The 25,309-nt window shown below is 45.8% G+C and overlaps 10 protein-coding genes, 1 long non-coding RNA gene and 1 pseudogene across 11 annotated transcripts; 8 read left to right on the top strand and 4 right to left on the bottom strand.

Annotated features, from left to right (window-relative positions):
- The first annotated feature begins 5 nt into the window (after nt 1–5).
- LOC136189054 (2-oxoadipate dehydrogenase complex component E1-like) lies at nt 6–4,445 on the top strand. The gene is made up of 28 exons (XM_065976894.1): nt 6–141; nt 191–272; nt 325–395; nt 445–545; nt 604–714; nt 772–883; nt 945–1,042; nt 1,103–1,166; nt 1,223–1,296; nt 1,340–1,411; nt 1,467–1,511; nt 1,566–1,681; nt 1,734–1,809; nt 1,861–1,949; nt 1,994–2,096; nt 2,145–2,316; nt 2,363–2,421; nt 2,477–2,597; nt 2,653–2,792; nt 2,838–2,994; nt 3,048–3,148; nt 3,198–3,299; nt 3,358–3,420; nt 3,469–3,548; nt 3,601–3,700; nt 3,752–3,815; nt 3,862–3,947; nt 4,002–4,445. Exons 1-28 carry the CDS (start codon nt 42–44, stop codon nt 4,101–4,103), a joined length of 2,661 nt encoding a protein of 886 aa, XP_065832966.1. The 5' UTR covers nt 6–41; the 3' UTR covers nt 4,104–4,445.
- On the bottom strand, nt 4,081–5,043 carry LOC136189067 (hydroxysteroid 11-beta-dehydrogenase 1-like protein pseudogene; annotated as a pseudogene).
- A 615-nt stretch (nt 5,044–5,658) lies between these two features.
- LOC136189066 (hydroxysteroid 11-beta-dehydrogenase 1-like protein) lies at nt 5,659–6,714 on the bottom strand. The gene has a single exon (XM_065976908.1). It carries the CDS (start codon nt 6,681–6,683, stop codon nt 5,802–5,804), a length of 882 nt encoding a protein of 293 aa, XP_065832980.1. The 5' UTR covers nt 6,684–6,714; the 3' UTR covers nt 5,659–5,801.
- LOC136189065 (hydroxysteroid 11-beta-dehydrogenase 1-like protein) lies at nt 6,679–7,664 on the bottom strand. The gene has a single exon (XM_065976907.1). It carries the CDS (start codon nt 7,662–7,664, stop codon nt 6,738–6,740), a length of 927 nt encoding a protein of 308 aa, XP_065832979.1. The 3' UTR covers nt 6,679–6,737.
- Nucleotides 7,622–8,918, bottom strand: LOC136189064 (hydroxysteroid 11-beta-dehydrogenase 1-like protein A). Its single transcript, XM_065976906.1, has one exon. The coding sequence runs from the start codon at nt 8,640–8,642 to the stop codon at nt 7,713–7,715; it is 930 nt and encodes a 309-aa protein (XP_065832978.1). The 5' UTR covers nt 8,643–8,918; the 3' UTR covers nt 7,622–7,712.
- Nucleotides 8,919–9,063: 145 nt separating this feature from the next.
- On the top strand, nt 9,064–12,063 carry LOC136189055 (uncharacterized). The gene is made up of 3 exons (XM_065976896.1): nt 9,064–9,229; nt 9,705–10,355; nt 10,411–12,063. Exons 1-3 carry the CDS (start codon nt 9,172–9,174, stop codon nt 11,775–11,777), a joined length of 2,076 nt encoding a protein of 691 aa, XP_065832968.1. The 5' UTR covers nt 9,064–9,171; the 3' UTR covers nt 11,778–12,063.
- A 17-nt stretch (nt 12,064–12,080) lies between these two features.
- Nucleotides 12,081–14,972, top strand: LOC136189105 (putative ankyrin repeat protein RF_0381). The gene is made up of 18 exons (XM_065976948.1): nt 12,081–12,204; nt 12,256–12,347; nt 12,464–12,565; nt 12,621–12,719; nt 12,767–12,865; nt 12,913–13,011; nt 13,067–13,165; nt 13,218–13,316; nt 13,364–13,462; nt 13,521–13,619; nt 13,675–13,773; nt 13,824–13,922; nt 13,972–14,070; nt 14,120–14,203; nt 14,264–14,362; nt 14,410–14,607; nt 14,664–14,732; nt 14,790–14,972. The coding sequence occupies exons 1-18, from the start codon at nt 12,192–12,194 to the stop codon at nt 14,970–14,972; spliced, it is 1,830 nt and encodes a 609-aa protein (XP_065833020.1). The 5' UTR covers nt 12,081–12,191.
- Nucleotides 14,973–15,333: 361 nt separating this feature from the next.
- Nucleotides 15,334–17,523, top strand: LOC136189060 (probable serine/threonine-protein kinase DDB_G0271682). Its single transcript, XM_065976901.1, has 6 exons — nt 15,334–15,424; nt 15,475–15,591; nt 15,641–15,814; nt 15,871–16,649; nt 17,049–17,370; nt 17,426–17,523. The coding sequence occupies exons 1-5, from the start codon at nt 15,400–15,402 to the stop codon at nt 17,142–17,144; spliced, it is 1,191 nt and encodes a 396-aa protein (XP_065832973.1). The 5' UTR covers nt 15,334–15,399; the 3' UTR covers nt 17,145–17,370; nt 17,426–17,523.
- Nucleotides 17,524–17,571: 48 nt separating this feature from the next.
- On the top strand, nt 17,572–17,967 carry LOC136189072 (uncharacterized). The gene is made up of 3 exons (XR_010670345.1): nt 17,572–17,670; nt 17,718–17,816; nt 17,869–17,967. It is a non-coding gene; the product is annotated as an uncharacterized lncRNA (long non-coding RNA).
- Nucleotides 17,968–18,021: 54 nt separating this feature from the next.
- LOC136189104 (serine/threonine-protein phosphatase 6 regulatory ankyrin repeat subunit B-like) lies at nt 18,022–19,414 on the top strand. Its single transcript, XM_065976947.1, has 9 exons — nt 18,022–18,114; nt 18,165–18,263; nt 18,318–18,416; nt 18,474–18,572; nt 18,618–18,716; nt 18,764–18,862; nt 18,913–18,996; nt 19,056–19,154; nt 19,211–19,414. Exons 1-9 carry the CDS (start codon nt 18,022–18,024, stop codon nt 19,412–19,414), a joined length of 975 nt encoding a protein of 324 aa, XP_065833019.1.
- A 269-nt stretch (nt 19,415–19,683) lies between these two features.
- LOC136189053 (probable serine/threonine-protein kinase DDB_G0271682) lies at nt 19,684–21,658 on the top strand. Its single transcript, XM_065976893.1, has 6 exons — nt 19,684–19,938; nt 19,995–20,069; nt 20,114–20,209; nt 20,259–20,375; nt 20,428–20,601; nt 20,654–21,658. Exons 1-6 carry the CDS (start codon nt 19,908–19,910, stop codon nt 21,493–21,495), a joined length of 1,335 nt encoding a protein of 444 aa, XP_065832965.1. The 5' UTR covers nt 19,684–19,907; the 3' UTR covers nt 21,496–21,658.
- A 64-nt stretch (nt 21,659–21,722) lies between these two features.
- On the top strand, nt 21,723–25,309 carry LOC136189103 (uncharacterized). The gene is made up of 10 exons (XM_065976946.1): nt 21,723–22,050; nt 22,132–22,157; nt 22,205–22,267; nt 22,320–22,394; nt 22,459–22,564; nt 22,614–22,778; nt 22,828–23,556; nt 23,722–23,939; nt 23,995–24,747; nt 24,803–25,309. Exons 1-10 carry the CDS (start codon nt 21,723–21,725, stop codon nt 25,271–25,273), a joined length of 2,934 nt encoding a protein of 977 aa, XP_065833018.1. The 3' UTR covers nt 25,274–25,309.

The raw sequence follows: 25,309 nt of genomic DNA, 5'->3' as shown, positions 1-25,309 counted from the left end.
TCGAAGGGATTCGTTTAGCGTGCACTAGGGCTAAAGCCATCATGTTCTGCGCTCGTTTGCTTCCGTCCAGCAGACTTATCTGGGGTAGAGTACGTCGAAAAGGCGAGATTAAGCTGAGAAGACTGTCCACAGAGCAAGAAGGTATGCGCAAAGTAAAGATTGGGATCTAATCTGAGAGACGAAACTCCAGACAGACATCTAAAGGAACTGGTCGCTTGCTATCGACACAACGGACACGCGAAAGCAAAAATCGATCCATTGGACCTTAGCTAGTAGGAGTTAAACTGAATGTTAACGCCCCCAAAGTACATTTCCTGCAAACAGCAGGAGCTCGCGTGAGATTGATGACGCCGTCGAAAAAGTCAAATCTCTTTCGAGCGCGGGGAGTTTTCGAGGTTTTCGGGGTTTTTTCTCGTGTTGAGTAGACCGGAAATCTTTTCTCAGGCCTGGTGCATAATGACGGGCTGAAGAATTTGGATGAATTGGTCGATTATTTGGAACACGTCTATTGCAATCGACTTGGCTTAGAAATTCATCAGTTATCAGTAAAAAGCAACAGAACGATGCTTCGCTTTTCTGAATGACGTATCTCTTCTAATAAAGAGCGAAGAGGAGAAGTCGTGGCTTATTAGAGAATTCGAAGAGAGCGCGACAAAGTTCCAACTTTCTTCAAATGAAAGAAAAAGAATGGCAGAGCAGTTGATTAAGTCCCAGGTTCTCCTTCAGACGTTGACTAAAACTTCTATGTAAAATCCATAATTTTTCCCCAAGGCATTTGATACCTTCCTTGGAAAAAAATTTGGCCACATCAAACGCTATAGCGCTGAGGGAGCAGAAAGTCTTCTGTCTTTTATGAGTGCTGCTGTCAATTACGCAGCCAAGGGTCTCTAATTAATTAATTCCATAGTAATTGATAACTGGAGACCTATTTATTTCATTTTTAGATGGCGTGGAACACGTGATTGTGGGAATGCCGCACAGAGGTCGTCTAAATTTGCTCGTTGATCTCTTTGAGCTGCCGCCTGAAGTGCTTTTTTATAAAGTGAAAATTCATCAAATTTATTTTTTATATGACGATGATGACGATGATGCGTTTGATTAGATGCAAGGAAATTCTTTGGTTCCTCCTGATATTCACGCATTTGGAGACGTTTTGAGTCATATCGGTTGAAAAATAACATATAATTGATTCTGTCTATAAAGAGCTTTTTTCTTTTGACAGCTACTTCTGTTGATTTGAAGTGCAACGACAAGTCTGTTCACGTTTCAATGCTTCCAAATTCATCTCATCTTGAAGTATGAGCACAAAAACAATAATAGCATGACTAATTGTCTTTAGGCAGTCAATCCTGTAGCAGTTGGAAAAGCAAGGGCAAGAAAGCAAAGTCGTGGCAATGGACAAGATGATAAAGTAGCTTCGTATTTTAATTAAAATTCGGCAAACGGAATTAATATTTTGCATCTAGATCTTGTGCATTTTGTGTCACGGTGATGCCGCTTTTCCGGGTCAGGTAATTTGATTTCTGACGTAATGAATCAGCTGTCCTGCTAGCACTAGACTATAGGGAATTGTTGCTGAGACACTAAATATGGCTCAACTTCCGCAGTATTCTGTCGGAGGAAGTCTTCACATTATTGTCAATAATCAATTGGGTTTTACAACTCTGGCAGAGATGGGAAGGTCAAAGTGAAGGATCGATATCCTTTATACTATTTTAGCAAGTACACCGTAGATCAACGCAATATGCCAGCGATTTAGCAAAGTTTATTGGAATACCCATATTCCACGTAAATGGAGATTATCCAGAGGCAAGTAGCTAATTATAAATTAGTCTATATTTATTAAGAATGTTGTGGCAGGAAGTTGTACGAGCCTGCCAATTAGCAATCAAATATCGAACGCTATTCAAACGGGACGTCATGATAGACATGATTTGCTATCGTCAATGGTAAAGAGAAGGCAAAGGAATTCTTTATTCTGGGTCTTTATAAGGGGTCACAATGAATTGGACGACCCATCTCTGACTCAACCTTTGATGTATAATCGAATTTCGTCGCGACAGAGCGTACCTAATTTGTATGCCCAAGAAATTGCGGTACAGTGACCATTACTGAAAACGATGCGTGCCAATTTTCTACTGAAGACTGCCGGATTGGTATCAGAAGAAGAGATGAAGCAGAAGGAAAAGGAATACTCGGATTGTCTCAATCGAGCCTTATCATCGACTGGCCAATTTCAACCTCAAGAAACTCCGTGTCGGAATCATTGGTCTAGCATGGTTCAGCCAAGTAAGAACGCAACCGTCTGGGACACAGGTAAATGACCGACCCAGAAAACAAAAAAATATGACGTTAATTTCAGGATATCCTATTGACGCATTGAAGTTGATTGGAGTGAAGTCAGTGAACCATGAAACCTTGGTAGATGAATTTGTCAGTGTTAGTACCATCTCCAAAAGCCGTGCTGCCTTTTTAGAGTCTACATCCACGGTTACTAAAAAGCCACGTCGAACCGAGACTCAAACAGATAGAAAATGGAAGCAGCATTGACTGGGCTACAGCTGAAGCTCTAGCAATAGGCAGTCTTTTACATCAAGGTCTCTAGACAGCTATGTAGTCGTCCCGTACAGTAATGCTACGTGACGTTCTTAGGATTCAATGTACGTATAAGTGGTCAAGACGTGGGCAGAGGCACGTTCAGCCATCGACACGCGACTTTTATTGACCATTCGACAAACGAGTCCTACGTTCCTCTAAATAATCTCGTTCCAAAACAGAAAGGCTTTCTCGAGGCAAACGAACGCCCCTTGGAGTTCTCGTTTTGATTCTTTATTTAGGTGGCTAACAGTCCTCTGTCAGAAGAGGCCGTCTTGGGATTCGAATACGGAATGAGTATCGAAAGCCCAATGAATCTCGTCATATGGGAAGCACAGTTTGGCGACTTTTTCAATGGGGCTCAAATTCCCATCGACGCATTTGTATCGTCGGGAGAAAGTCAGGCGATCAATAACAGTGGCAATAGATTATGAAAGCTTCTCTGACTGTAGCCAAGTGGTTGCTTCAAAGTGGCCTAGTAATGCTTCTGCCTCACGGCATGGACGGAGCCGGGCCCGAACACTCGTCTTGCAGAATTGAGCGTTTTTTGCAGGTACGTCATTCTCGCAGTGAACTATGCTGTCTGATTCCATCTCTTTTAGCTTTGTGACAGCGACGAAGATGCATTAGATGGCGACAGGGTGAACATGTGCGTTGCTAATCCTACGACTCCCGCGCAGTATTTTCATCTTCTGCGACGACAGGTGAGACGGACCAACGTCGAGCGAAAGCGATGATAATTCAGTCTTTTCTCTTTTGCAGATGATTCGAAATTTTAGAAAGCCGCTTGTTGTTGCGTCACCGAAGCTCATCTTGAGATCACCAGTAGAGAGCAATGCTTGGGACTCGTGCTTACTAAGCTATGCCTTTTAGCTTGCTACGTCGTCTCTTATGGATTTTGCTCCCGGGTCAACCTTTCAGACGGTTATTGGGGATTCTGTTCCGTCAAAAACGTGAGGGAAAAGGGGTAGTGAGTATCAGTTAGCTAAGAACGTCTGACTATAGTGTGAAAAAAGTCATCTTCTGCTCTGGGAAACATTTTTACGCTCTGAATGAGTTCAGACAAGAAAAGGATATTTCAGACACTGCTATAGTCCGACTTGAGGTAAGTACTTTGCTAGGCAGAACTAAACGTCTAAAGGCCAATCTGCGATAGTCCATCTGCCCCTTCCCAAGCGAAGAGCTCAAAAAGGAATTAGCAAAGTACGAAACAGGCACGGGTACGTATTATATGGTATACATACACGAAAGATCAACTCTACGTAGAATTCGTCTGGAGCCAAGAAGAGCATCAAAACATGGGACCGTGGTCATTCGTCTATCGACGCTTTCAGCGTCAACTCAACGTGAACGTAAGCCCACAAAAAAAGCACAACACGTATATTCAACGTCGAATGCTCTACTAGCTAATGTACGCCGGAAGGGCTCCTCTCGCCGCTCCCGCCGTCGGAGACGCAAAGACTCACAGAAAAGAACACGAACAGGTACTCCAAACGACCTTTTTGTAGAATCCCTCAAACCAGGCCAACCGAGACAAAAAAAAGCTAGACCTGGTCTACTGTTTATCAAATTGCGAGGGATCATGTATTTGATGTTGGATAGCGTCTACGAGTCTCGGAAAGAACGTTTGTAGGTAGATCACGAAAGAGAGCGATGCCGGATAGTAGATCTCCCTCTCTCGGCGAGCGCCCCCTTTCACGATCGCTTCAGCAGTTAGATTGGCTGAAAACCACTCCAAAGTAAAGACTTTTCCCACGCGATTCATTGCATTTTCCGTATCGATGTTTCCGAGCACGCAGAGCGTGACGGAAATGTTCGATTTTTGAAAATACAAATCGTGTCGTAACGAGTCGAAGAAGCCGTGAAGCGCGTGCTTGCTCGCCGAGTAGGGCGCCGCAAAGGGCACGCCCACTTTGCCGGCGAACGACGACACGACGACGAGGCTACCGCGCGACGTTTCGAGCGCCGACAGCGCATGCGTCGCGATCGACATGTAACTCCACGTGTTCACGCGAAGAATCTTGTCCGCGAAGTCGAGTCTCGCGATCGATTTCGCGTTCCACGGCGCGTAGTCGCCGATTACGTGATTCAGAACGACGACGTCGATTCCTCCCATGGACGACTGAGCGAAATCGATAAGAATTCGCGCCGAATCGCTTTCGGCGAGATCGAGCGGCACGTAGTCGATCGACGCGGCGCCGAGCTGGCGACATTTGGCGGCAACCGCTTGCAGTATCGACTCTCGACGCGCCGTTATGACGAGCCGTGCGCCGTACGTCGAATAGACGTAGGCGAGTTGTTCGCCGATTCCCGTCGACGCGCCGCAAACGACGACGCGCTTTGCGGCGAGAAGCGTCGCGTAGTCGTTTGGGTCGTAGAGAACGTAGACGGCGAGGGCGACGGTAAGAAAAGCGAGTGCGAGCACTTTTCCCTTCATCCTGTCTGTGGAAAAGTCGAGACAACGTACGCTAGACCAAAAATAACTGTAATTAGCTAGCTGGTTGTAAGCAGTTTGGGTCCTTACACATCCTAGCACAATGGTTGTAATGGAAACGTTTGATTTTGCGACAATCAATTCATGACGAAATATCCTTGCAGTTTGCTGGCGCTGTATAGGGCATAATAAGGAATGCCGAAAGAACGACAATACTCCCGTGAGATTGCTCAAGATAGGGCATTGCCTTGTGGACTAGAAAAATGTAGCTAAGTGACTTCCCGTCCCGTGCCTTTTCCAGGTCAACATCAGAGATGATGCGTTTGTTTAGATGCAAGGAAATTCTTTGGTTCCTCCTGACATTCACGCATTTGGAGACGTTTTAAGTCATATCGGTTGAAAAGCGAAGAGCTCAAAAAGGAATTAGCAAAGTACGAAACAGCCACGGGTACGTATCGTTTTATATGGTATTTACTTACACGAAAGATCAACTCCACGTAGAATTCGTCTGGAGCCAAGAAGAGCATCAAAACATGGGACCGTGGTCATTCGATCGTCTATCGACGCTTTCAGCGTCAACTCAACGTGAACGTAAGCCCACAAAAAAGCACAACACGTATATTCAACGTCGAATGCTCTACTAGCTAATGTACGCCGGAAGGGCTCCTCTCGCCGTTCCCGCCGTCGGAGACGCAAAGACTCACAGGAAAGAACACGAACAGGTACTCCAAACGACCTTTTTGTAGAATCCCTCAAACCAGGCCCAAAAAAGCTACTGTTTATCAAATTGCGAGGGATCGTGTACTTGATGAATGATAGCGTCTACGAGTCTCGGAAAGAACGTGTGTAGGTAGAGCGCGAAAGAGAGCGATACCGGATAGTAGATCTCCCTCTCTCGGCGAGCGCCCCCTTTCACAATCGCTTCAGCAGTTCGATTGGCTGAAAGCCACTCCAAAGTAACGACTTTTCCCACGCGATTCATTGCCGTTTCCGTATCGATGTTTCCGAGCACGCAGAGCGTGATGGAAATGTTCGATTTTTGGAAGTACAAATCGTGTCGTAACGAGTCGAAGAAGCCGTGAAGCGCGTGCTTGCTCGCCGAGTAGGGCTCCGTAAAGGGCGCGCCCACTTTGCCGGCGAACGACGACACGACGACGAGGCTACCGCGCGACGTTTCGAGCGCCGACAGCGCGTGCGTGGCAATCGACATGTAACTCCACGTGTTCACGCGAAGAATCTTGTCCGCGAAGTCGAGTTTCGCGATCGATTTCGCGTTCCACGGCGCGTAGTAGCCGATTATGTGATTCAGAACGACGACGTCGATTCCTCCCATGGACGACTGAGCGAAATCGACAAGAATTCGCGCCGAATCGCTTTCGGCGAGATCGAGCGGCACGTAGTCGATCGACGCGGCGCCGAGCTGGCGACATTTGGCGGCGACCGCTTGCAGCATCGACTCTCGACGCGCCGTTATGACGAGCCGTGCGCCGTACGTCGAATAGACGTAGGCAAGCTGTTCGCCGATTCCCGTCGACGCGCCGCAAACGACGACGCGCTTTGCGGCGAGAAGCGTCGCGTAGTCGTTTGGGTCGTAGAGAACGTAGACGGCGAGAGCGACGGTAAGAAAAGCGAGTGCGAGCACTTTTCGCTTCATCTTGTCTGTGGAAAAGTTGAGACAACGTACGCTAGACAATTTATAACTGATTAATTAATTGTCTGGTGGATCCAGATAGGATCTGAGGAGATAGCCGTAGAGTCTAGGAAGCCATATCCTCAGGTATGACATGGCAGAAAATTCAATGTAAGAATAGTAGAAATCTTGCTCCTTTCGCACTCCTGCTTTCACTATGACTTTTGCCGTGGTATTTGGTTCTAACCAGTTTGTTATGGTTTTATTAGCTAACTGATTGTAAGCAGTTTGGGTCCTTACACGTCCTAGCACAATGGTTGTAATGGAAACGTTTGATTTTGCAACAATCAATTCATGACGAAGTGAGTCGAAATATCCTTGCAGAGCATGTTTGCTGGCGCTGTATAGGGCAAAATAAGGAATGCCAAATTTTCCCAAAAAGGACGAAAGAACGACAATACTTCCGTGAGATTGCTCAAGATATGGCATTGCCTTGTGGACTAGAAAAATGTAGCTAAGTGTATTGATACTGAACACTTCCCGTGCCTTTTCCAGGTCAACATCAGAGCTGAAATTCAACGATTTGAACAGCATGAGAGCATGATTCAATACGATGACGTCAATTCCTCCCATAACGGAAACGGCTTTGTCAATGAGTTTTGTAGTACCCGCCTCATTTTTCAAATCCAAAGCGACGTAGTCGACGGACTCGGCGCCCAACTCTGAGCACCTCTGCGCGACATTCTTCAATAGATTTTCTCTTCTGGCTGTAATGAGAAGCTTGGCTCCGTATCGAGAGTACGTATAAGCGAGCTCCTCTCCTATGCCGCTCGACGCTCCGCAAACGACGACGCGCTTTGCGGCGAGAAGCGCCGCGTAGTCGGTTGGGTCGTAGAGAACGTAGACGGCGAGAGCGACGGTAAGAAGAGCGAGTACGAGCACTTTTCGCGTCATCTCGCCTGTACAATAACGTACGCTAATCGAATCAAACCCAAAAAATAACATTTGAGCTAACAAAAAATTTACTCTCGAAACACTCAATGAACTTATTAATTAATAGACTTTGTCTGGTGGATCCAGATTCGATCTTAGGAGATAGCCGTAGAGTCTAGGAAGCCAACTCTTTAGATATGACATGGCTGAGAATTGAATGTAGGGATAGTAGAATTCTTGCTCTTTTCGCACTCCCGCTTTCACTATAACTTCTGCGGTGGTATTTGGTTCTAACCAGTTTCCTATGGTTTTATTGGCTAACTGGTTATAAACGATTTGAGTCTTTACATGTCCTAGAACAACGGTTGTGATGGAAACGTTTGATTTTGCGACAATCAGTTCGTGACGAAGTGAGTCAAAATATCCGTGCAGGGCATGTTTGCTGGCGCTGTATAGGGAATAATGAGGAACACCGAATTTTCCTGAAAACGACGAAAGAGCGACAACACTTCCGTGAGATTGCTCAAGATGGGGCATTGCCTTATGGACAAGAAAAATGTAGCTAAGTGTATTGACACTAAATACTTCCTGCGCCTTTCCCAGGTCAAAATCCGAGCTGAAATTCAAGGATTTGTACAAAATGAGGGCATGGCTTAATACGATGACGTCAATTCCTCCCATGACGGCAACGGCTTTATCAATGAGTTTTGTCGTATCCGCCTCATTTTTCAAATCCAAAGCGACATAGTCGACGGACTCGGCTCCCAGCTCTGAGCACTTCCGTGTGACGTTCTTTAGTAAATTTTCTCTTCTGGCGGTAACGAGAAGCTTGGCTCCGTATCGAGAGTACGTGTAAGCGAGCTCCTCTCCTATGCCGCTCGACGCTCCGCAAATGACGACGCGCTTGCGTTCTAACTGGGATCGGTAGTCGCGCATGTCGATAAAACAGTAGGCTAAATACACAGAAACAATGCCCAATGCCAACGACTTCATTCTCTTCTTAGAACTGTTCTTTGATATCAATGACGATTTGGAGAAATTCGTCATCATCTCGGAAGTGAACTTTCTCTATTCGGAAGTGAAGTGTAATGGCAGTTCCTGGAGGTGTAGCGCGGGCAGTGGATGAGCGCGTCGTTAGTACTTGTTCGCTATCCTGCTCCTAATTGCTTCAAGTAACACGCTTAGTACTTTTGTGCAAACAGGACGTGGTGACAAAATGTGACACCAAACGCGTTCTGCGCTCGGTGGCGCGATTCTCAACTCCTCTGGTTGACTCCTACGTTCTATACGCTGTCTCGTAGCGAGCGGTTCCGTGTTTGTTTTGACGATATGGGAACCACCACCAAGGTCATTTGCGCCCATACGTCCCCGTTTCCTGGAAGATCCCCCTACGTCATTCCTCGAACTTGTCGCTGATTGGTCGCCGAACTCGTTACATCACGCGACTTACATCGCGCGTTACCCTGCGGTTTTCATCCACCGTGTGAAGGTATCGGAATTCGCGTGCGCCACAGCAGAGATCGATCTAAAACGTCGAAACGAGCATATCGATACGAGCGAAGAGAGTGAATAAGAAGACATGATGCGAATTAGCGCACTGGCGGCTATTTTCCTGGTCTTGGGGACCACAACTTGGGGTAAGCGCCGACGTGACGCGTTTTGACTGTCTCCCACCGACGTCGAGCGGCGGACGGTTCGAGTCGCCTTTGCTATTCACGTAGTTCGAGATCGGTTTCGCGTTTTCGACGGTCGACTAGGGCGCGACGTATCGCGTGGCCCGAGGCGCCCGCGTTTTGGTTCGTTTTACGGCGCAAAAACACTTCCTATTCTTATTTTATCCATCGAACGATAAAGCGCGAAGCGTGGCTATCGCGATCGAACCGTAGATCTAACGATCGTTCGAGAAAGGGCGTTCATAGAAGCGCGTACAGAGTAAGGGGGCCCCCGCAAGAAAACCGCGCTCTAAGAAACACCCAAATCGAACTATAATACACTCGCGAACAAAGCGAAGCGAAGACGCGCACAAATCGCCGAAGGGGGAAGCGAACCCCATTCGACTCGATGACGTCAACGATGACGTTTCATTCCCCCCGTCTTCTTTTTTCCACACAGCATCCACATCTGGACCCTGCGCGGAGGACTCATCTCAAGTGTGCCTAAAAAGCGGACACGCGTGTTTCGAACCGTACGCAGCGATAAAGAAAAAGGGAACGCTATCGTTTCAATTCAAAACGTGCAACGACGGCACGCTGGTCTACGCGAAAGGAAAGAATAAAGACATTCTATTCATCTACTTGGAGAACGGCGTCGTGACGGCGCACTTCGACGTCGGCGGCGGCGCCACGGAAATAAGCAGCGGCGCGGGACTGAACGACGACGCGTGGCACAGCGTCGTTTTGGAGAAATTGGAAGACGGCAATATTGAACTCAATGTCGACGGTCAAATAACGACGGCGGCGCTCAGAGCGACGGGCGGCGGTTCGACGAGTTTCGAAGTCGAGGGCAATACCTGTTTCGGCGGCGTCGATAGCGGAGAGGACATCAAGGGTCCGCTGGATGGTTGCTTCAAATTGATCACGTTTCGATATCTCGTCGAGGATCCCGTAGGCAACGCCGTCTCCGTTTCGGGAAATGTGCCGCAGTGCGAGTGGCAGTGCGGGGGGACGGCGGCGCCCATGGTAACCACTGCGTCGCCCACTACAGCGAAAAAAGAAGAAGAAACGACTGCTCCAGTCTCCACCACAACCGCGACGTCGAGCACAGGTGAGTCTACCTATGTTATTTATTATCCTAACTCAATTTTGTTTCCCTATATTAGATTGCGCGAATTCCGACGATGAGGATTGCGCAAGTGGTTCCGGAACAACCGATGAGCCGACCAGCTCCGGCAAAGTGACCATCATCACTCACAAGCCCACGACTCCCACGCCAGAAGAGGCGACTCCGACGCCGGAAGAAGCGACGCCAACGCCTAAGGAAACGGAAGCGCCGACCACCGCCGCGCGGAATCCCACGCCGACTCCGACGGAACCGTGCGACGACGAAGACTGCAGAACCTCATCCGGCGACGATGCCACAACGACGATATCTCCCACGACAACTTCTCCTCCAACAACGATGTCTCCCACGACAGAGGACTCTGACTCATCCGGTACAGATGAGCCGTGCGACGACGAAGATGACTGCGGTGATATTGGATCGGGGACGACGTCGCCACCGCCGAAAACACCGACAACACCGGCAAGACCGACGACCTCCAAATTCCCGGCACAGTACATTGCTGAATTCTCCCCTGGATCGAGCATCCAATACAATCCGACAGTTCCAATCTCAACGAACAACTTGAATCTCCAACTCAATTTCCAGACGGGGCAGACCGAAGCGCCTCTCATTTTTCTAGACGCTGGCGACCAGAGCGGCCTTCTCGTTCACATCACCGGCGGCAAAGTCGCCTTGTCAATCTACGACGGCGCCGGAGCGAAACGTCGACGACGAGCGCTGAGCGACACGCAGGTCATCAGTGAGCAAATCAACGACGGGAATTCACACGACGTTGCGGCGCAGATCAACGGGCAATCGATTCAGACGAAAGTCGACGATGTCGAGCGTACGAGCGAGGTGAACGTCAACGTTCCGCCTACAGTGCAAAATGTCCAGATTGGCGCAGCGCCCAATCAACAGGGCTTTGAAGGAACGATGGGGGACGTGACTGTTGGAGACGTGAACGTGTTGGAGATGACGGACAAAGCCAATATGAATGATCCCCAGTACGTCATGAAAGGAAACGTTAAGGTGTCCCAGAGTACAGGAAAGACAACAACAAAAACGACGACGAAAATGCCACCGATGAGGACGACGTCACTACCTGATGAAACAACTGCGTCAGCGCTCGATGGAACGACAAAGCCTCCCAAGACGGATGGGTCTATTGTGACGGAATCCGATGATACGGAGGGACCGAATTTGGGCGAGAAAACGGGTCTGTCCGGCGGTGCTTTGGCCGGTGCCGTCATCGGTGCCGTATTGGGCGTTCTTCTCGTAACGGCATTGCTCGTCTTTCTCATTATTCACTATCAGAAGCGAGACGAGGGCTCGTACACGCTGGACGAAGAGTCGCCGGTAAAGAACGGAAGTCCCAATAACGCCAAGGCCGCAGAAGGCGAGGGAAAAGAATGGTATATGTAAGGACAGTGGTTTGAGTGCAAGGAAAATTGATTGGGAAGAGATAAAAAATTAAGTTGCGCTCAGGTGGGGTGGGGTGGGGAGATTTCTGTCTCTTTTTTTTTGTGTCACGTTTTATTGTGTTTGTTCGAATAGAAGTTAGATTAGAGACTATTCCATATTCAATAGACTGTTTTCGTGTTCTTTTTTTGTGTGGAAAGGGTACAATGTAGAACTCTCGCGCGCGCCGACACAATTGCACTACGCAGTAGAGAAACAAATATTATGAAATAAAAATATTTAAAAAGTCGGGGGGGTTCTTATATAAGCGCGCTATTCTATCACGTGTACCATAAACTGGCATAAAGTGAGATCGTTGGAGCGTGTGCCGCTGCGGAGACATCCCGCTCGGAATCCGAATCTCTTTCCTCTTTGAGGATGGATTCGGAGGGTATAGTTATAGATAGGCAAATTTGTGGACCTTGATTAGAATTGGTTTCAGCGTTTCTTGCCGCTGTGCGAACTGGAAACGTGGCCGAAGTACGTCAATTTATCGCAAAGAAACCAAGAAATTGGCAGAAGATAGTAGACAAGGTAGGAATTCATTTTTTTTATTTCGCCTTGAAATTCGACGTGCTCTTCTTTCGATTTCAATTTGCTAATTAAACGAAGGGGCGTTGCGCAACAAGCACTCGTTTGTTCGTTTTTAGAATGGCTCTGGTGCAATGGCTTATGCCATACTATACAAACATCTGGAATTAGTGACGTATTTTATCAAAGCGGGAGTGAACATCGAAAATCGAGTCACCGGGGTAGCAATGCACTTCTTGACGATAAAGGAGACATTTAATTGGTTGAACATTATAGTCTGGGTCGACGGCTTTTCTCTATGCTGCCAACAAGGGATACGTGCAAGCGGTTGATCTCTTTCTGAAGAAGAAGTGCAACATTCAAGCAAAGAATGACGTGAGTATTTGCTGCAAAGGCCTTCTTATGTGACTTGCCTTTGACAGCTTGGCAATGGAGCTCTGGCACTAGCTTGCTTTGGAGGACATCTAGAAATTGTGAAGAAACTTATTAGCTTAGGATTACCTGTCAGCGAAATCAATCAAGTAAACGCTCTTATGGTTTGCTCAAAATTATTTTCATTGTTGTACAGAATGGCTATACAACTTTGCACGCTGCAGCCTACGGTGGAAATATTGAAGTGGTCTTATTGCTAATTAGTCAAGGAGCACATATGGAAGCTCGAACTACAGTAAAAGGAGAAGAGAGTTTAATTAATTAAGCGACTATCAAAAAATCATTTTTAGGATGGAATGACTCCGTTTCTTATAGCTGTCATGCGCGGAAACATTGAAGTTGCTGCGTGTCTAATGTCCCATAACTGTGACGTTTCCGCAAAGAAAAATGCAAGTTAATTCGTTGATTAATGCGAAGGGGAAAATTGATAATTTGTTTTAGAATGGCGTGGGGGCACTGTCATTCGCAAGTGAAAATGGCGATTTGAAATTACTGAAGGCTTTAGTGGTCATGGGACTGGATATTGACGAAGAGGACAAGGTGCAGTCTTAACCCAAACGTCGTGTTGCGATGATGGCCTTGTTTAGAGTGGCCGCACTTCATTACACAGGGCAATTCAGTATGGGCATCTAAAAGTGGTGCAATTTCTTATTGCTAAGGGCGCCAATTTTCAAGCTCCAGATAAGGCGAGCTGTGGATAAATAAATAAATAAAGTTGATATTGTTTCAATGGATCTTGTGTAGGGAGGAAACACTCCTATTTTACTTTGTGCCATGACTGACAATGTACGCATTATGGATACGTTGGTGTCGATAGGATGTGACGTTCAAGCTAAGAATAAGGCAGCCTTTTTCTCGTTAAAATATATTGAAACTGATAGTCATAAGTGTACCGTAGTGGGGTCAGGGAATCTTGATGTTAGTAAGTCTGAATAACCATGTAAAAATGGCCAGACAGTTCGTTGAATTTGGATTTTGCGTGAATGAAAAAGACGACGTAAGCAAAAACACATTTGTTCAATTTTTTGACCTTTGGGTTTGCTTTAGAGTGGCGTTACACCGTTGCACGGAGCAGCTAGATACGGTAGAGCGGAAATGGCCGACTTTTTGATTGAGTCAGGCGCTGACGTCGACGCTCAAAACAATGTAGGATTTAAAATGTGAAAGTATCTGTCTTAATTAAGCAAGCTTTTAGCAAGGAAAAACCCCTCTTCATCTTGCTGTTTGCCACGGAGAAACAGGTGTTGTTGCTGTTCTCTACAACAGCGGTTGCAACATTCACGCATTTGACCACGTAAATTATCGCTTCAAACTAAAAAGAGAGTAATGAAGTGTTTTTTTAGGAAGGATATAATCCTGTGATGGTAGCTTGCATCGCTGAACATCTCGACACCGCAAAATGGCTCCTTTCGAAATTCAAATATCAGGTATGTAATAGGAAGTTCGTTTACGTTGGAAACTCCAGGAATACATGCTTGGTATTTAAGGATATTAGCAGACTGTTTCACTTAGCAGCTCAGACCGATTGTGCCAAGCTAGTCGACTTGTTGATTTCGTTTGGCGCTGATTGTGAAACTCTAGATCAGGTTACATTGAGATCATGCAATGCACACTGTACCAAAATATTTTCTAGTGGGGCTGCACTCCTCTTCTCACTGCTATTGAATTTGGATGCGACAACGTCATTGATTTGCTATTGAATAAGAGGTGTAACATGTTTGCAAAAACGAAGAGTGGAGAATGTGCTCTGGATCTGGCAATTACGGGAGGACGACTCGATTTGTTTGAACGCTTTGTCGATGCGGGACTGAGTGTCAAAAACCTTACACTAGTATGAGATAGAGTGGCTGAGAGTAACCGTGAAGGTAATGTGTTGTAATAATTTAGAAAACTCTGCGTGTTTTGAGAAAGATGACGACTGATGGGAATCGAGAAGCTCTACGATTTTTGCAGAAGGTTGAGTCTAGTAGGGAAAATATAAAAATTAAATATTATACTGGTCGATTTTTTCAGATCATTTCACTTCGGAATCCCGCTGAATGGATATCGCCCGAGGAAATTTTATACGTCAATTGTTTGCTTTTCTTTATTTTGGTATGCGCAGGAACTAGACGATTTGCTGTCAAAAAACAAAAAGGCGACTGGCCAACTAAAGAAGTCCCTGCACGAGAAAGAAGAACACGATACTCGTCCTAGTGGAGCTGCTGAGATAGAAATTGAAGAGTTGAAAGCGCTAATCGGTAAATTTGACGATGATGTTTAAGAATTTGCTGGCAAATCTTGCCGCAGGCGAACTCAGGACTGCGGTTGAAGTGAACAAAAAACGGGCTAAAAAATCAGAAATGGAATATGAAGAGTTGAAGGCATTGCATGGTAATGCTAGATGCAGATAGAATTGTCGGTAGAAAAAGGCCAATTTCATAGCCGAATTAAAAATCTTGGCTGAAGAAAAAGACAAAGAAATTGACAATCAAGCTCGGAAGCATACGTTGAAGCTCGGTATTAATACGCCGTTTGTATGTTAATCTTAATTCATCTAGTGTGCATTGCAGGTGAAATCAATGAACTTTACGTGGAACGGATAGCAGAACTAAACAGAGCAGCTCAAGACGCAAGAGACGAGATGGAAACGATGAGAGAGAAGAACGGTTAGAGATCTTTCTCGCAGAACTTTTGAAAAAAATCATTTATTTCGTAGCAAAACTGAGCGAGCGTTTTGAAGAAACTGAAACTAAAATTCGAGTACTTTCTGAAGAGAAAGAAATCCAAGCTCACAATGCAAGCAGAGACATCGAAGATTTGACAACGGAGCACGGTATGAAATAGAGACCGTATTTTATACATGTATGTACGTACTGTTGCAGCAAAACTAGCTGACCGTCACGAACGCACGGTAGCAGAACTAAGAGCCGTTACCCAAGAGAAAGAGGAGATAGCGAGACAACTAGAAAAGGCAAAAGAGGACGCAGGTCTTCTACAAATCCCCTCAACCGACGTCAGAATGACGAAAATTAAACTCGGCGAGGGCGCTTACGGAGGTAAAATTCAAATAGACTCAGAAATTACAAACAGAACGACCATTTTTCCTTTCTAGAAGTGAGGGTGGGCTACTGGCGCGGGTCTCCCGTCGCAGTCAAGAAATTTTTCTCGTGCCTCGAGACCGACTACTACATTCGCCTGTTCGAGCAAGAGATTTCCATCTGCAGTCGAGCCCGTCATCCCAACATCGTCTTCATGTGCGGCGTAACGACGGAAAACGGCACCCCGCTTCAAATCATCACGGAGCTTCTCGAAGGATCGCTTTCTGACGTAATCAAGGCGGCACTTCGTTCGCAATGCGCTCTCTCTTTGAGAGAACAGATCGATCTGGCGTTGGGAATCTCGGCCGGTGTCAGCTATCTTCATCAACTGGGACCAGACGGCGTTCTCCACGGAGACATTCGCTCGTCCAATGTCGTCGTTACGTCGCTTATGGAGGCGAAGATCTGCGATCTGGGCGCCGCTCATTTTGCCGAAGTGTCTCTTTCCGCCGGACCGTTGAGTCCGGAGTATTTGGCTCCTGAACGAAGTCCTGAAAGGCGTCGCGGTAGTCTGCGCAATACGAAAATGGCCGACGTATACAGTATGGGGGTTACTCTTATTGAATTGATGACCGGGCAGCAACCTGTTGCCTCGTGTCGATTTCAGCAGGCTTCCGACGTCCGTCATCCACTTGTGAAAGAGATCTTTCTTCGAATGATTAACGTAGATCCGACCTTCAGACCTACGGCTCACGAGTGTTTAGCGCTATTGGAACAAGTCCGCCAGTCCGACGTATATAATCGGTGTCCTCGGAAAAGAATGGTTCGAGGAAAATTTCACGGAGAAAGTCAAGTAAGCTTAGCATTGGGGCCTTGGCTACAGCATTATCACAAGTTGCAATTTATTCCGTCGTAAGCGAACAGCTTTATATTCGCCCGCATTATTTATTGATGGTTTATACCTATACGGTCAACGATGAGAGAGGACCTCTCTGTTTTATTTTTGTATTTCTCAGTTTTCTGATATTTTTGTTCGCCGATATATTGTCAGCGCGCACACTAATTGTTTTTTCTACTCATCCTAATTAAAAAGTCGGGGGTTATTGTAAGCGCGCTATAGTATCACGTGTAGCAAAAAGTGAGATCGTTGAGGCGTCTACCGCTGCGGAGACTCCCGCTCGGAATCTCTTTCCTCTTTGAGGATGGATTCGGAGGGTATAAATGTCGATGAGTAAATTCGTTCTTTGATTAGAATTGGTTTCAGCGTTTCTTGCCGCTGTGCGAACTGGAAACGTGGCCGAAGTACGTCAATTTATCGGAAAGAGACCAAGAAATTGGCAGAAGATAGAAGACAAGGTAGGAATTCATTTTTTTTAGTTTGCCTTGAAATTCGACGTGCTCTTCTTTCGATTTCAATTTGCTAATTAAACGAAGGGGCGTTGCGCAACAAGTACTCATTTGTTCGTTTTTAGAATGGCTCTGGTGCAATGGCTTATGCCATACTATACAAACATCTGGAATTAGTGACGTATTTTATCAAAGCGGGAGTGAACATTGAAAATCGAGTCACAGGGGTAGAAATACACTTCTTGACGATAAAAGAGACATTTAATTTGTTGAACATTATAGTCTGGGTCGACGGCTTTTCTCTATGCTGCCAACAAGGGATACGTGCAAGCGGTTGATCTCTTTCTGAAGAAGAAGTGCAACATTCAAGCAAAGAATGATGTGAGTATTTACTGCAAAGGCCTTCTAATGTGACTAGCCTCCGACAGCTTGGCAATGGAGCTCTGGCACTAGCTTGCTTTGGAGGGCATCTAGAAATTGTGAAGAAACTTGTTAGCTTAGGATTACCTGTCAGCGAAATCAATCAAGTAAACGCTCTTATCGTTTGTTCAAACTTGTTTTCATTGTTGTACAGAATGGCTATACATCTTTGCACGCTGCAGCTTACAGTGGGAATGCTGAAGTGGTCTTATTGCTAATTAATCAAGGAGCACATGTGGAAGCTCGAACTACAGTAAAAGGAGAAGAGAGTTTAAATAAGCGACTACCAAAAAACTCTTTTTTAGGATGGAATGACTCCGTTTCTTATAGCTGTCATGCGCGGAAACATTGAAGTAGCTGCGTGTCTGATGTCTCATAACTGCGACATTTTTGCAAAGAAAAATGCAAGTTCATTCGTTAGTGCGAAGGGAAAAATTGATGATTTGTTTTAGAATGGCATGGGGGCACTGTCATTCGCAAGTCAAAATGGGAATTTGAAATTAGTGAAGGCTTTGGTGGTCATTGGACTGGATTTTGACGAAGAGGACAAGGTGCAGTCTAAATGAACCCAGCGTCGCGTTGTTGCAATGTTCTTGTTTAGAATGGCCGCACAGCATTACACAGGGCAATTCAGTATGGGCATCTAAACGTAGTACAGTTTCTTATTGCCAAGGGCGCCAATTTTCAAGCTCCTGATAAGGTGAACTGTGGATAAATAAATAAAGTTGATATTGTTTCGATGGATGTTGTGTAGGGAGGAAACACTCCTATTTTGTTTTGTGCCATGACTGACGATATTCTCATTTTGGATACGTTGGTGTCGATAGGATGTGACATTCAAGCTAAGAATAAGGCAGCCTTTAATCTCACTAAATTAGATTGAAACGCGCGGTTCATAACTGTACTATAGTGGGGTCACGGAGTCTTGATGTTAGCAAGCCTGAATAACCGCGTAAAGATGGCCAGACAGCTCGTTGAATTAGGATTTTCCGTGAACGAAAGAGATGACGTAGGCAAAACACATTTGTGCAATTTTTTTGACCTTTGGGTTTAGAGTGGCGTTACGCCGCTGCACGGAGCAGCTAGATACGGTAGAGCAAAAATGGCCGAGTTTTTGATTAAGTCAGGCGCTGACGTCGACGCTCAAGACAAAGTACAATTTAAAATGTGAAAGTAGCTGCGTCTTAGGCAAGCTCTTAGCGAGGAAAAACCCCTCTTCATCTTGCTGTTTGCCACGGAGAAACAGATGTTGCTGATGTGCTCTACAACAACCGTTGCAACATTCACGCATTTGACCACGTAAATTATAACTAAAAGCTAAAGAGAGTAATTTTAAAGTGTTTCTTTAGGAAGGATATAATCCTGTGATAGTAGCTTGCATTGCTGAACATCTCGACACCGCAAAATGGCTTCTTTCGAAATTCAAAGATCAGGTAATAGAAATTTTGTTTACGTTGGATACTCCACGACTATTGTACCTACTTGGTTTTAGGATATTAGCACGCTGTTTCACTTGGGAGCTCAGATCGATTGTGCCGAGCTAGTCGACTTGTTGATTTCGTTTGGTGCTGATTGTGAAACTCTAGATCAGGTTACATTGAGAGCAATGCACCTGCATTTCATTTACTGTACCAAAATATTTTCTAGTGGGGCTGTACTCCTCTTCTCACTGCTATTGAATTTGGATGTGACAACGTTATTTATTTGCTATTGAATAAGGGGTGCAACATATTTGCAAAAACGAAAAGTGGAGAATGTGCTCTGGATCTGGCAGTTACGGGAGGACGATTTGATTTGTTTGAGCGCTTTGTCGACGCGGGACCGAGTGTCAAAGACCTTACACTAGTATGAGATAGATGGCTGAGAGTACCGTAAAACTAATATATTATAATAATTTAGGAAACTCTGCGTTTTTTGCGAAAGATGACGACTGATGGGAATCGAGAAGCTCTACGATTTTTGCAGAAGGTTGGGTCAAGTAGGGGAAATATGAAAAAGAGATATTGTACTGGTTTATTTTTTCAGATCATTTCACTTCGGAATCCCGCTGAATGGATATCGCCCGAGGAATTTTTATAATTCAATTGTTTGCGTTTCTTTTATTTTGGTATGCACAGGAACTAGACGAGTTGCTGTCAAAAAAAGAAAAGGAGACTGACCGACTGAAGAAGGCTCTGCAGGAACACGATAGTCGCCCCGCTGAAGCTGCTCAGCTAGAAATTGAAGAGTCGAAAGCACTGATAGGTAAATTTTACGATGGTGGTTAATAATTTGTCAGCAAAATCTTGCAGGTGAGCTCAGGACTACAGTTGAAGTAAAAGAAAAACGGGCTAAAAGATCGGAAATGGAATATGAAGAGTTAAAGGCGTTGCATGGTAAAACTAGATGCAACCTTAATTGTCAGTAGAAAATGGCCCAACTTCGTACGTAGCCGAATTAAAAATCTTGGCTGAAGAAAAAGACAAAGAAATTGATGATCAAGCTCGGAAGCACAGATTGAAGCTCGGTACTAATGTTAATCTTAATTAATTAATCTAATGTGCATTGCAGGTGAAATCACTGGGCTTTACGTGGAACGGATAGCAGAACTGAACAGAGCAGCTCAAGACGCAAGAGACGAGATGGAAACGATGAGAGAGAAGAACGGTTAGAGATCTTTCTCGCAGAACTTCTGAAAAAAATATTTATTTCGTAGCACAACTGAGCGAGCGTTTTGAAGAAACTGAAACTAAAATGCGAGTACTTTCCGAAGAGAAAGAAATCCAAGCTCACAATGCAAGCAGAGACATCGAAGATTTGACAACGGAGCACGGTATGACTCAGAGAGAAATTGCCTACTTTTATTCATATATGTCCTGTTGCAGCAAAACTAGCTGACCGTCATGAACGCACAGCAGCAGAACTAAGAGCTGTTACCCAAGAGAAAGAGGAGATAGCGAGGCAACTAGAAAAGGCCAAAGAGAACGAATGTCTTCTGCAAATCCCTTCAACCGACGTCAGAATGACGGAAATTAAACTCGGCGAAGGCGCTTACGGAGGTAAGACTCAAATAGACTCAGAAATACACGGAACGACGATTTTTCTTTCTAGAAGTGAGGGTGGGCTACTGGCGCGGGTCTCCCGTCGCAGTCAAGAAATTTTTCTCGTGTCTGGAGACCGACTACTACATTCGCCTGTTCGAGCAAGAGATTTCCATCTGCAGTCGAGCCCGTCATCCCAACATCGTCTTCATGTGCGGCGTAACGACGGAAAACGGCACTCCGCTTCAAATCATCACGGAGCTTCTGGAAGGATCGCTTTCTGACGTAATCAAAGCGGCACTTCGTTCGCAATGCGCTCTCTCTTTGAGAGAACAGATCGATCTGGCGTTGGGAATCTCGGCCGGTGTCAGCTATCTTCATCAACTGGGACCAGACGGCGTTCTTCACGGAGACATTCGCTCGTCCAATGTCGTCGTTACGTCGCTTATGGAGGCGAAGATCTGCGATCTGGGCGCCGCTCATTTTGCCGAAGTGTCTCTTTCCGCCGGACCGTTGAGTCCGGAGTATTTGGCTCCTGAACGAAGTCCTGAAAGGCGTCGCGGTATTCAGCGCAATACAAAAATGGCCGACGTATACAGTATGGGGGTTACTCTTATTGAATTGATGACCGGGCAGCAACCTGTTGCCTCTTGTCGATTTCAGCAGGCTTCCGACGTCCGTCATCCACTTGTGAAAGAGATCTTTCTTCGAATGATTAACGTAGATCCGACCTTCAGACCTACGGCTCACGAGTGCTTAGCACTATTGGAACAAGTCCGGCAGTCTGATGTGTATGATCAGTGCCCTCGGAAAAGAATGGTTCGAGGGAAGTTTCACGGAGAAAGTCAAGTAAGCTTAGCGTTTGGACCTTGGCTACAGCATTATCACAAGTTGCAATTCATTCCGTCGTAAGAGCCCTCCACGCATTATTAATTTATTTATTGATGGTGTATACCTACAGTCAACTATGAGAGAAGACCTCTCTGTTTTATTTTTGTAGTTTCTCAGTTTCTGATATTTTTTGTTCGCGTGTTTTACTGATATTTTGTCAACGCGCGCACTTGTTTTTCTACTCATCCTAATTTAATTTTTTATCATCCTTCTTTAGCGTGCGCTAAAAGGCGACGGAACAGAGTCGTATGGCTTCAGGCGCTGACGAAAGCACGCTGAACGAATGGGAGACCATCGTCACTCCCATGTTTAGCGTGACCATTAGTCGTTTGACGATTAATTCGGACTTAGAAGCCCAATTGATAGAAAAGAGACTAATCGGTTTCAACGACCTCCAGGCGATCGGAAATGAGAAAACCGACTCCGATAAAAAGATGGTTCTTCTCCACAAGTATCGTGAGCCTGGCTCTCTTCGGCTTTTTATCGACGCCTTGAAAAAGGCGGGTCCGGGAAACAAGTCTCTCGCTGACAAGCTAGATCAAGAGTACCGCAAAAGGCAGAATCGAAGCGAAGGAGGTAAGAGTCAATGACGTGAGAATTTCAGTGATGATGGGGTCCTATCGTTCTCACCCATCTTGCGCCCTTTTGTCTTGGAAGAGAAGACTCAAGACGTGTCTCAACAGGTCAGTATAAAGATACTTAATCTAAAGTAATGTTAAGAATTTATCAGCTTGTTGGTGAGCTGCGAAGTCGACTTATTGAGGAGGAAAAAGAGAAAAATGCTGCTTGTGCGGTAAGTAGCTGTTCTAGTGTTAGATAGTGAATTATTTTGTTTATTGCTTTAGCTCAGTTGTAAGCTTCAGCGTCGCCTAGAAGACGAGAGAGCTTCTGCTCAAGCAACAGAGAAGAACTTTCAACAAGTCTGTGGGATTAATTTTAAACTAATAATAATAAAGGAATCGATTCTATGCTGCGTCACATTAGCTCATTCGTGATCTGCGAAAAGAGAAAGATAGAATTCTTTCGGAACATGAAAAAAAAATGGAGCAAGTTCAAAAGGCCAGCCGTGAGCAAGCGGAAAATGATCTCAGTAAGAGCTAGAAGGGTAGTATGATTCATAGGCTATGATCCCTTATTAGGACTGGCTCTTGGACGTTGTGAGGAACTGGAGCAGCAACGCGACGAGGCAAGACTCGTTGCCAATGAAGCGCAAAGAAATTTGAGCAAACACGAAGACGTTTTTAAAATTAGTTCAGCCGACCTTGAAATGAGTGACGTCAAACTCGGCGGCGGATCGTTCGGAGGTAAGTAAAATAATCTACGATTTGACTAATTGTTTATTTTCAATGTAAGACGTTCGCGTGGGTCGTTGGCGCGGCTGCAACGTGGCCGTCAAAACGTTATACGAGTTTGTTCGCGTCGACCTTTATCTTCGTCGATTGGAACAAGAAATCTCAATCTGCAGTAAAGTTCATCATCCTAACGTCGTCTCTTTGCTCGGCGTCATCACTGAAAACGCCCTTCCACTGAGAATGATATCAGAGCTTCTCGAAGCATCTCTCTTTGATATCATTGTCGCCGCTGACGGACGTCTATCTCTGAGAGAACAAGTTGACGTCGCAATCGGCTGTTCGTCTGGAATATATTATCTTCACGAGCTCGACATTCTTCACGGGGACATTCGATCGACCAATGTCGTCGTCACGTCAGTAATGAAAGCGAAAATCTGTGATTTGGCAGCGACTCGTTTTGAAGCCTCCCTTCTGTCGGCTGGGCCAATGAGTCCTGAGTACATTGCTCCAGAAAGGTCCGAACCGGGTCAGCACAACACAAAAATGACTGACATCTATAGCCTCGGTGTGACGTTCATCGAATTGATGACTGGAGAGCAACCATCACCAAAAAAGAGAATGGCGCAGGGAACAACTGTGCGTCATCTTATCATAAGGCGTCTTGGCCTAGCAATGGTCGATCTCAATCGTTTAAAGAGGCCTTCAGCAGCGGACTGTTTGGCCAGATTGGAGAAGATTGAGAAATTTGACGAGGAATACAAAAGGTGTCCAGCAAAGAGAATGGTCAAAGGTAAGATACGCGGGGGAGGGAAAGCGGAGCTAGTAAGTGAGCCGTGGAGCTAAATTTTAGTTTAAAATGAGCATGCTTGATACTAAACTATCTTATCATTTGCCGTTTATTTTTTCACGTTTTGTACATATGGAAATTTTTTCCGTCCGGGTCCCGTATGTTGAGGTGAGATGGAAGTTGGCAGCAGCGAGGTGAAGACGTACGACGTATTCGGCGGCTACTTCTCTTCCCTAACGTGGATTGTGGCCGGAGCCAGCTATCTGACGACACCCTACGTTCTCTGGGACGGCGGCATTCTCACCGGACTCCTTACACTCGCAGTAATCACCTTCTTCGCAATCCTACCATGCTACTGGCTCATCGAAACGCTCGCAAGAACAGAGGTAAACGCAGAACGACGCAAGATTCCTACCTTTAGCCACCGCTCTCTCCCTTTAGGCTCTACTACGACTCGAAGAGGCAGCCAGTTCCGCAGCAAAGACAACAAACCAGACCATCGATCCCATTCCGTGTCTCATCGACACGAATCGTCGCTTCGAAATATCGGACCTAACGTCGATCCACGTCGGCAAATGGCCAGGCGTGAGCGTAGCCCTACTGGCAATAATCGCCTTGACTCTCAGCGCTTGGCAAAGCGTCATCGTATCAGCGGGCGCCTTGGCGAGCGTCCTGCCCTTCGACACGAACGTTCTCGCTCAATGCGACGAGAACGAATTCCAACGCGTTCTCCATCCCCAAGGATCGTGCTGGAACGCGTACGCCGTCTGCATCGTCGTCTATTGCGCCGTCGTCGGTCCGCTCTCCGCTTTCGAACTAGGCGAGATGAGGAGAGTCCAATGGGTCTTGGGATTCGGACGATTTACCGTCATTGCTCTCTTGATTCTTTATTCCCTCGTGGGTATATCGTATGGAGACGGGGTTTTATTGTCGTCTGAGGGTCGTCTTAGCGAGCGAGATCCTTGGCTGCATTCGACTTTTGTTGGCTGGATCAATATCGTTCCCGTGCTCTTCTTTAATCAGACGCTCAGTCTCGGAGTGCCGGCGTTGAGTCAACCGCTTCGGAATAAAAGGCAACTTGGTTGGATGTTCGTTGCTTCTGTTGTCTCGACGGGAATGTTGTCTGGTGTTCTGGGCACGGTGGTGGTGCTGTTCTATCGCAATCGCGTCAATGAGATGTGTTCGCTCAATTGGGTACAAGATGAAACTTTATAAATCTTACATAGTCTTTATTATTATTTTTCTTTAGGCCATCTTTACTGGTGACGATCACTTTATTATTGTTCGAATCATTGCCTACATCATCGTCATTTTCCCCTCTATTGACTGCCTTTTTGGCAACTTGGAAGGGGTTCTCGTAGTTGCTAACGTCATCGAAGGTCAGTTAAACGTTCAATTGACGGCCGTTGGACGAGCCGTTCATCGATTTATCTTGTCAATTGTTCCAGCCATTGGCGCTCTCTACGTCACCAACGTCGTCACAGTGGCTCAGTACATGAGTCTCGCGTATATTCCACTTAACGTTCTGCTACCAATTGTTTTGCATCGTTTGTCGAAAAAGCGCTTGGAGAGAACGCTAGCCAGGTTATTTGCGACTAATGATGACGATGCCTGTTGCACTCCCTATACAACCGTTCTAAGTCATCCGTGGGTTCTACTGGTTGGATTTATTTACGGATGTTTAATTCTTTTAATCAGCATTGCCGCATTATTCACATAGAGAGAGAAGAGTCACATTATTAAATTTTATTATGTA

This window comes from Oscarella lobularis, chromosome 7 (assembly GCF_947507565.1).
Source record: "Oscarella lobularis chromosome 7, ooOscLobu1.1, whole genome shotgun sequence".
Lineage (NCBI taxonomy): Eukaryota > Metazoa > Porifera > Homoscleromorpha > Homosclerophorida > Oscarellidae > Oscarella > Oscarella lobularis.
Note: the sequence above shows the minus strand (reverse complement) of the source record. Positions and strands in the feature narration are given on the sequence as shown.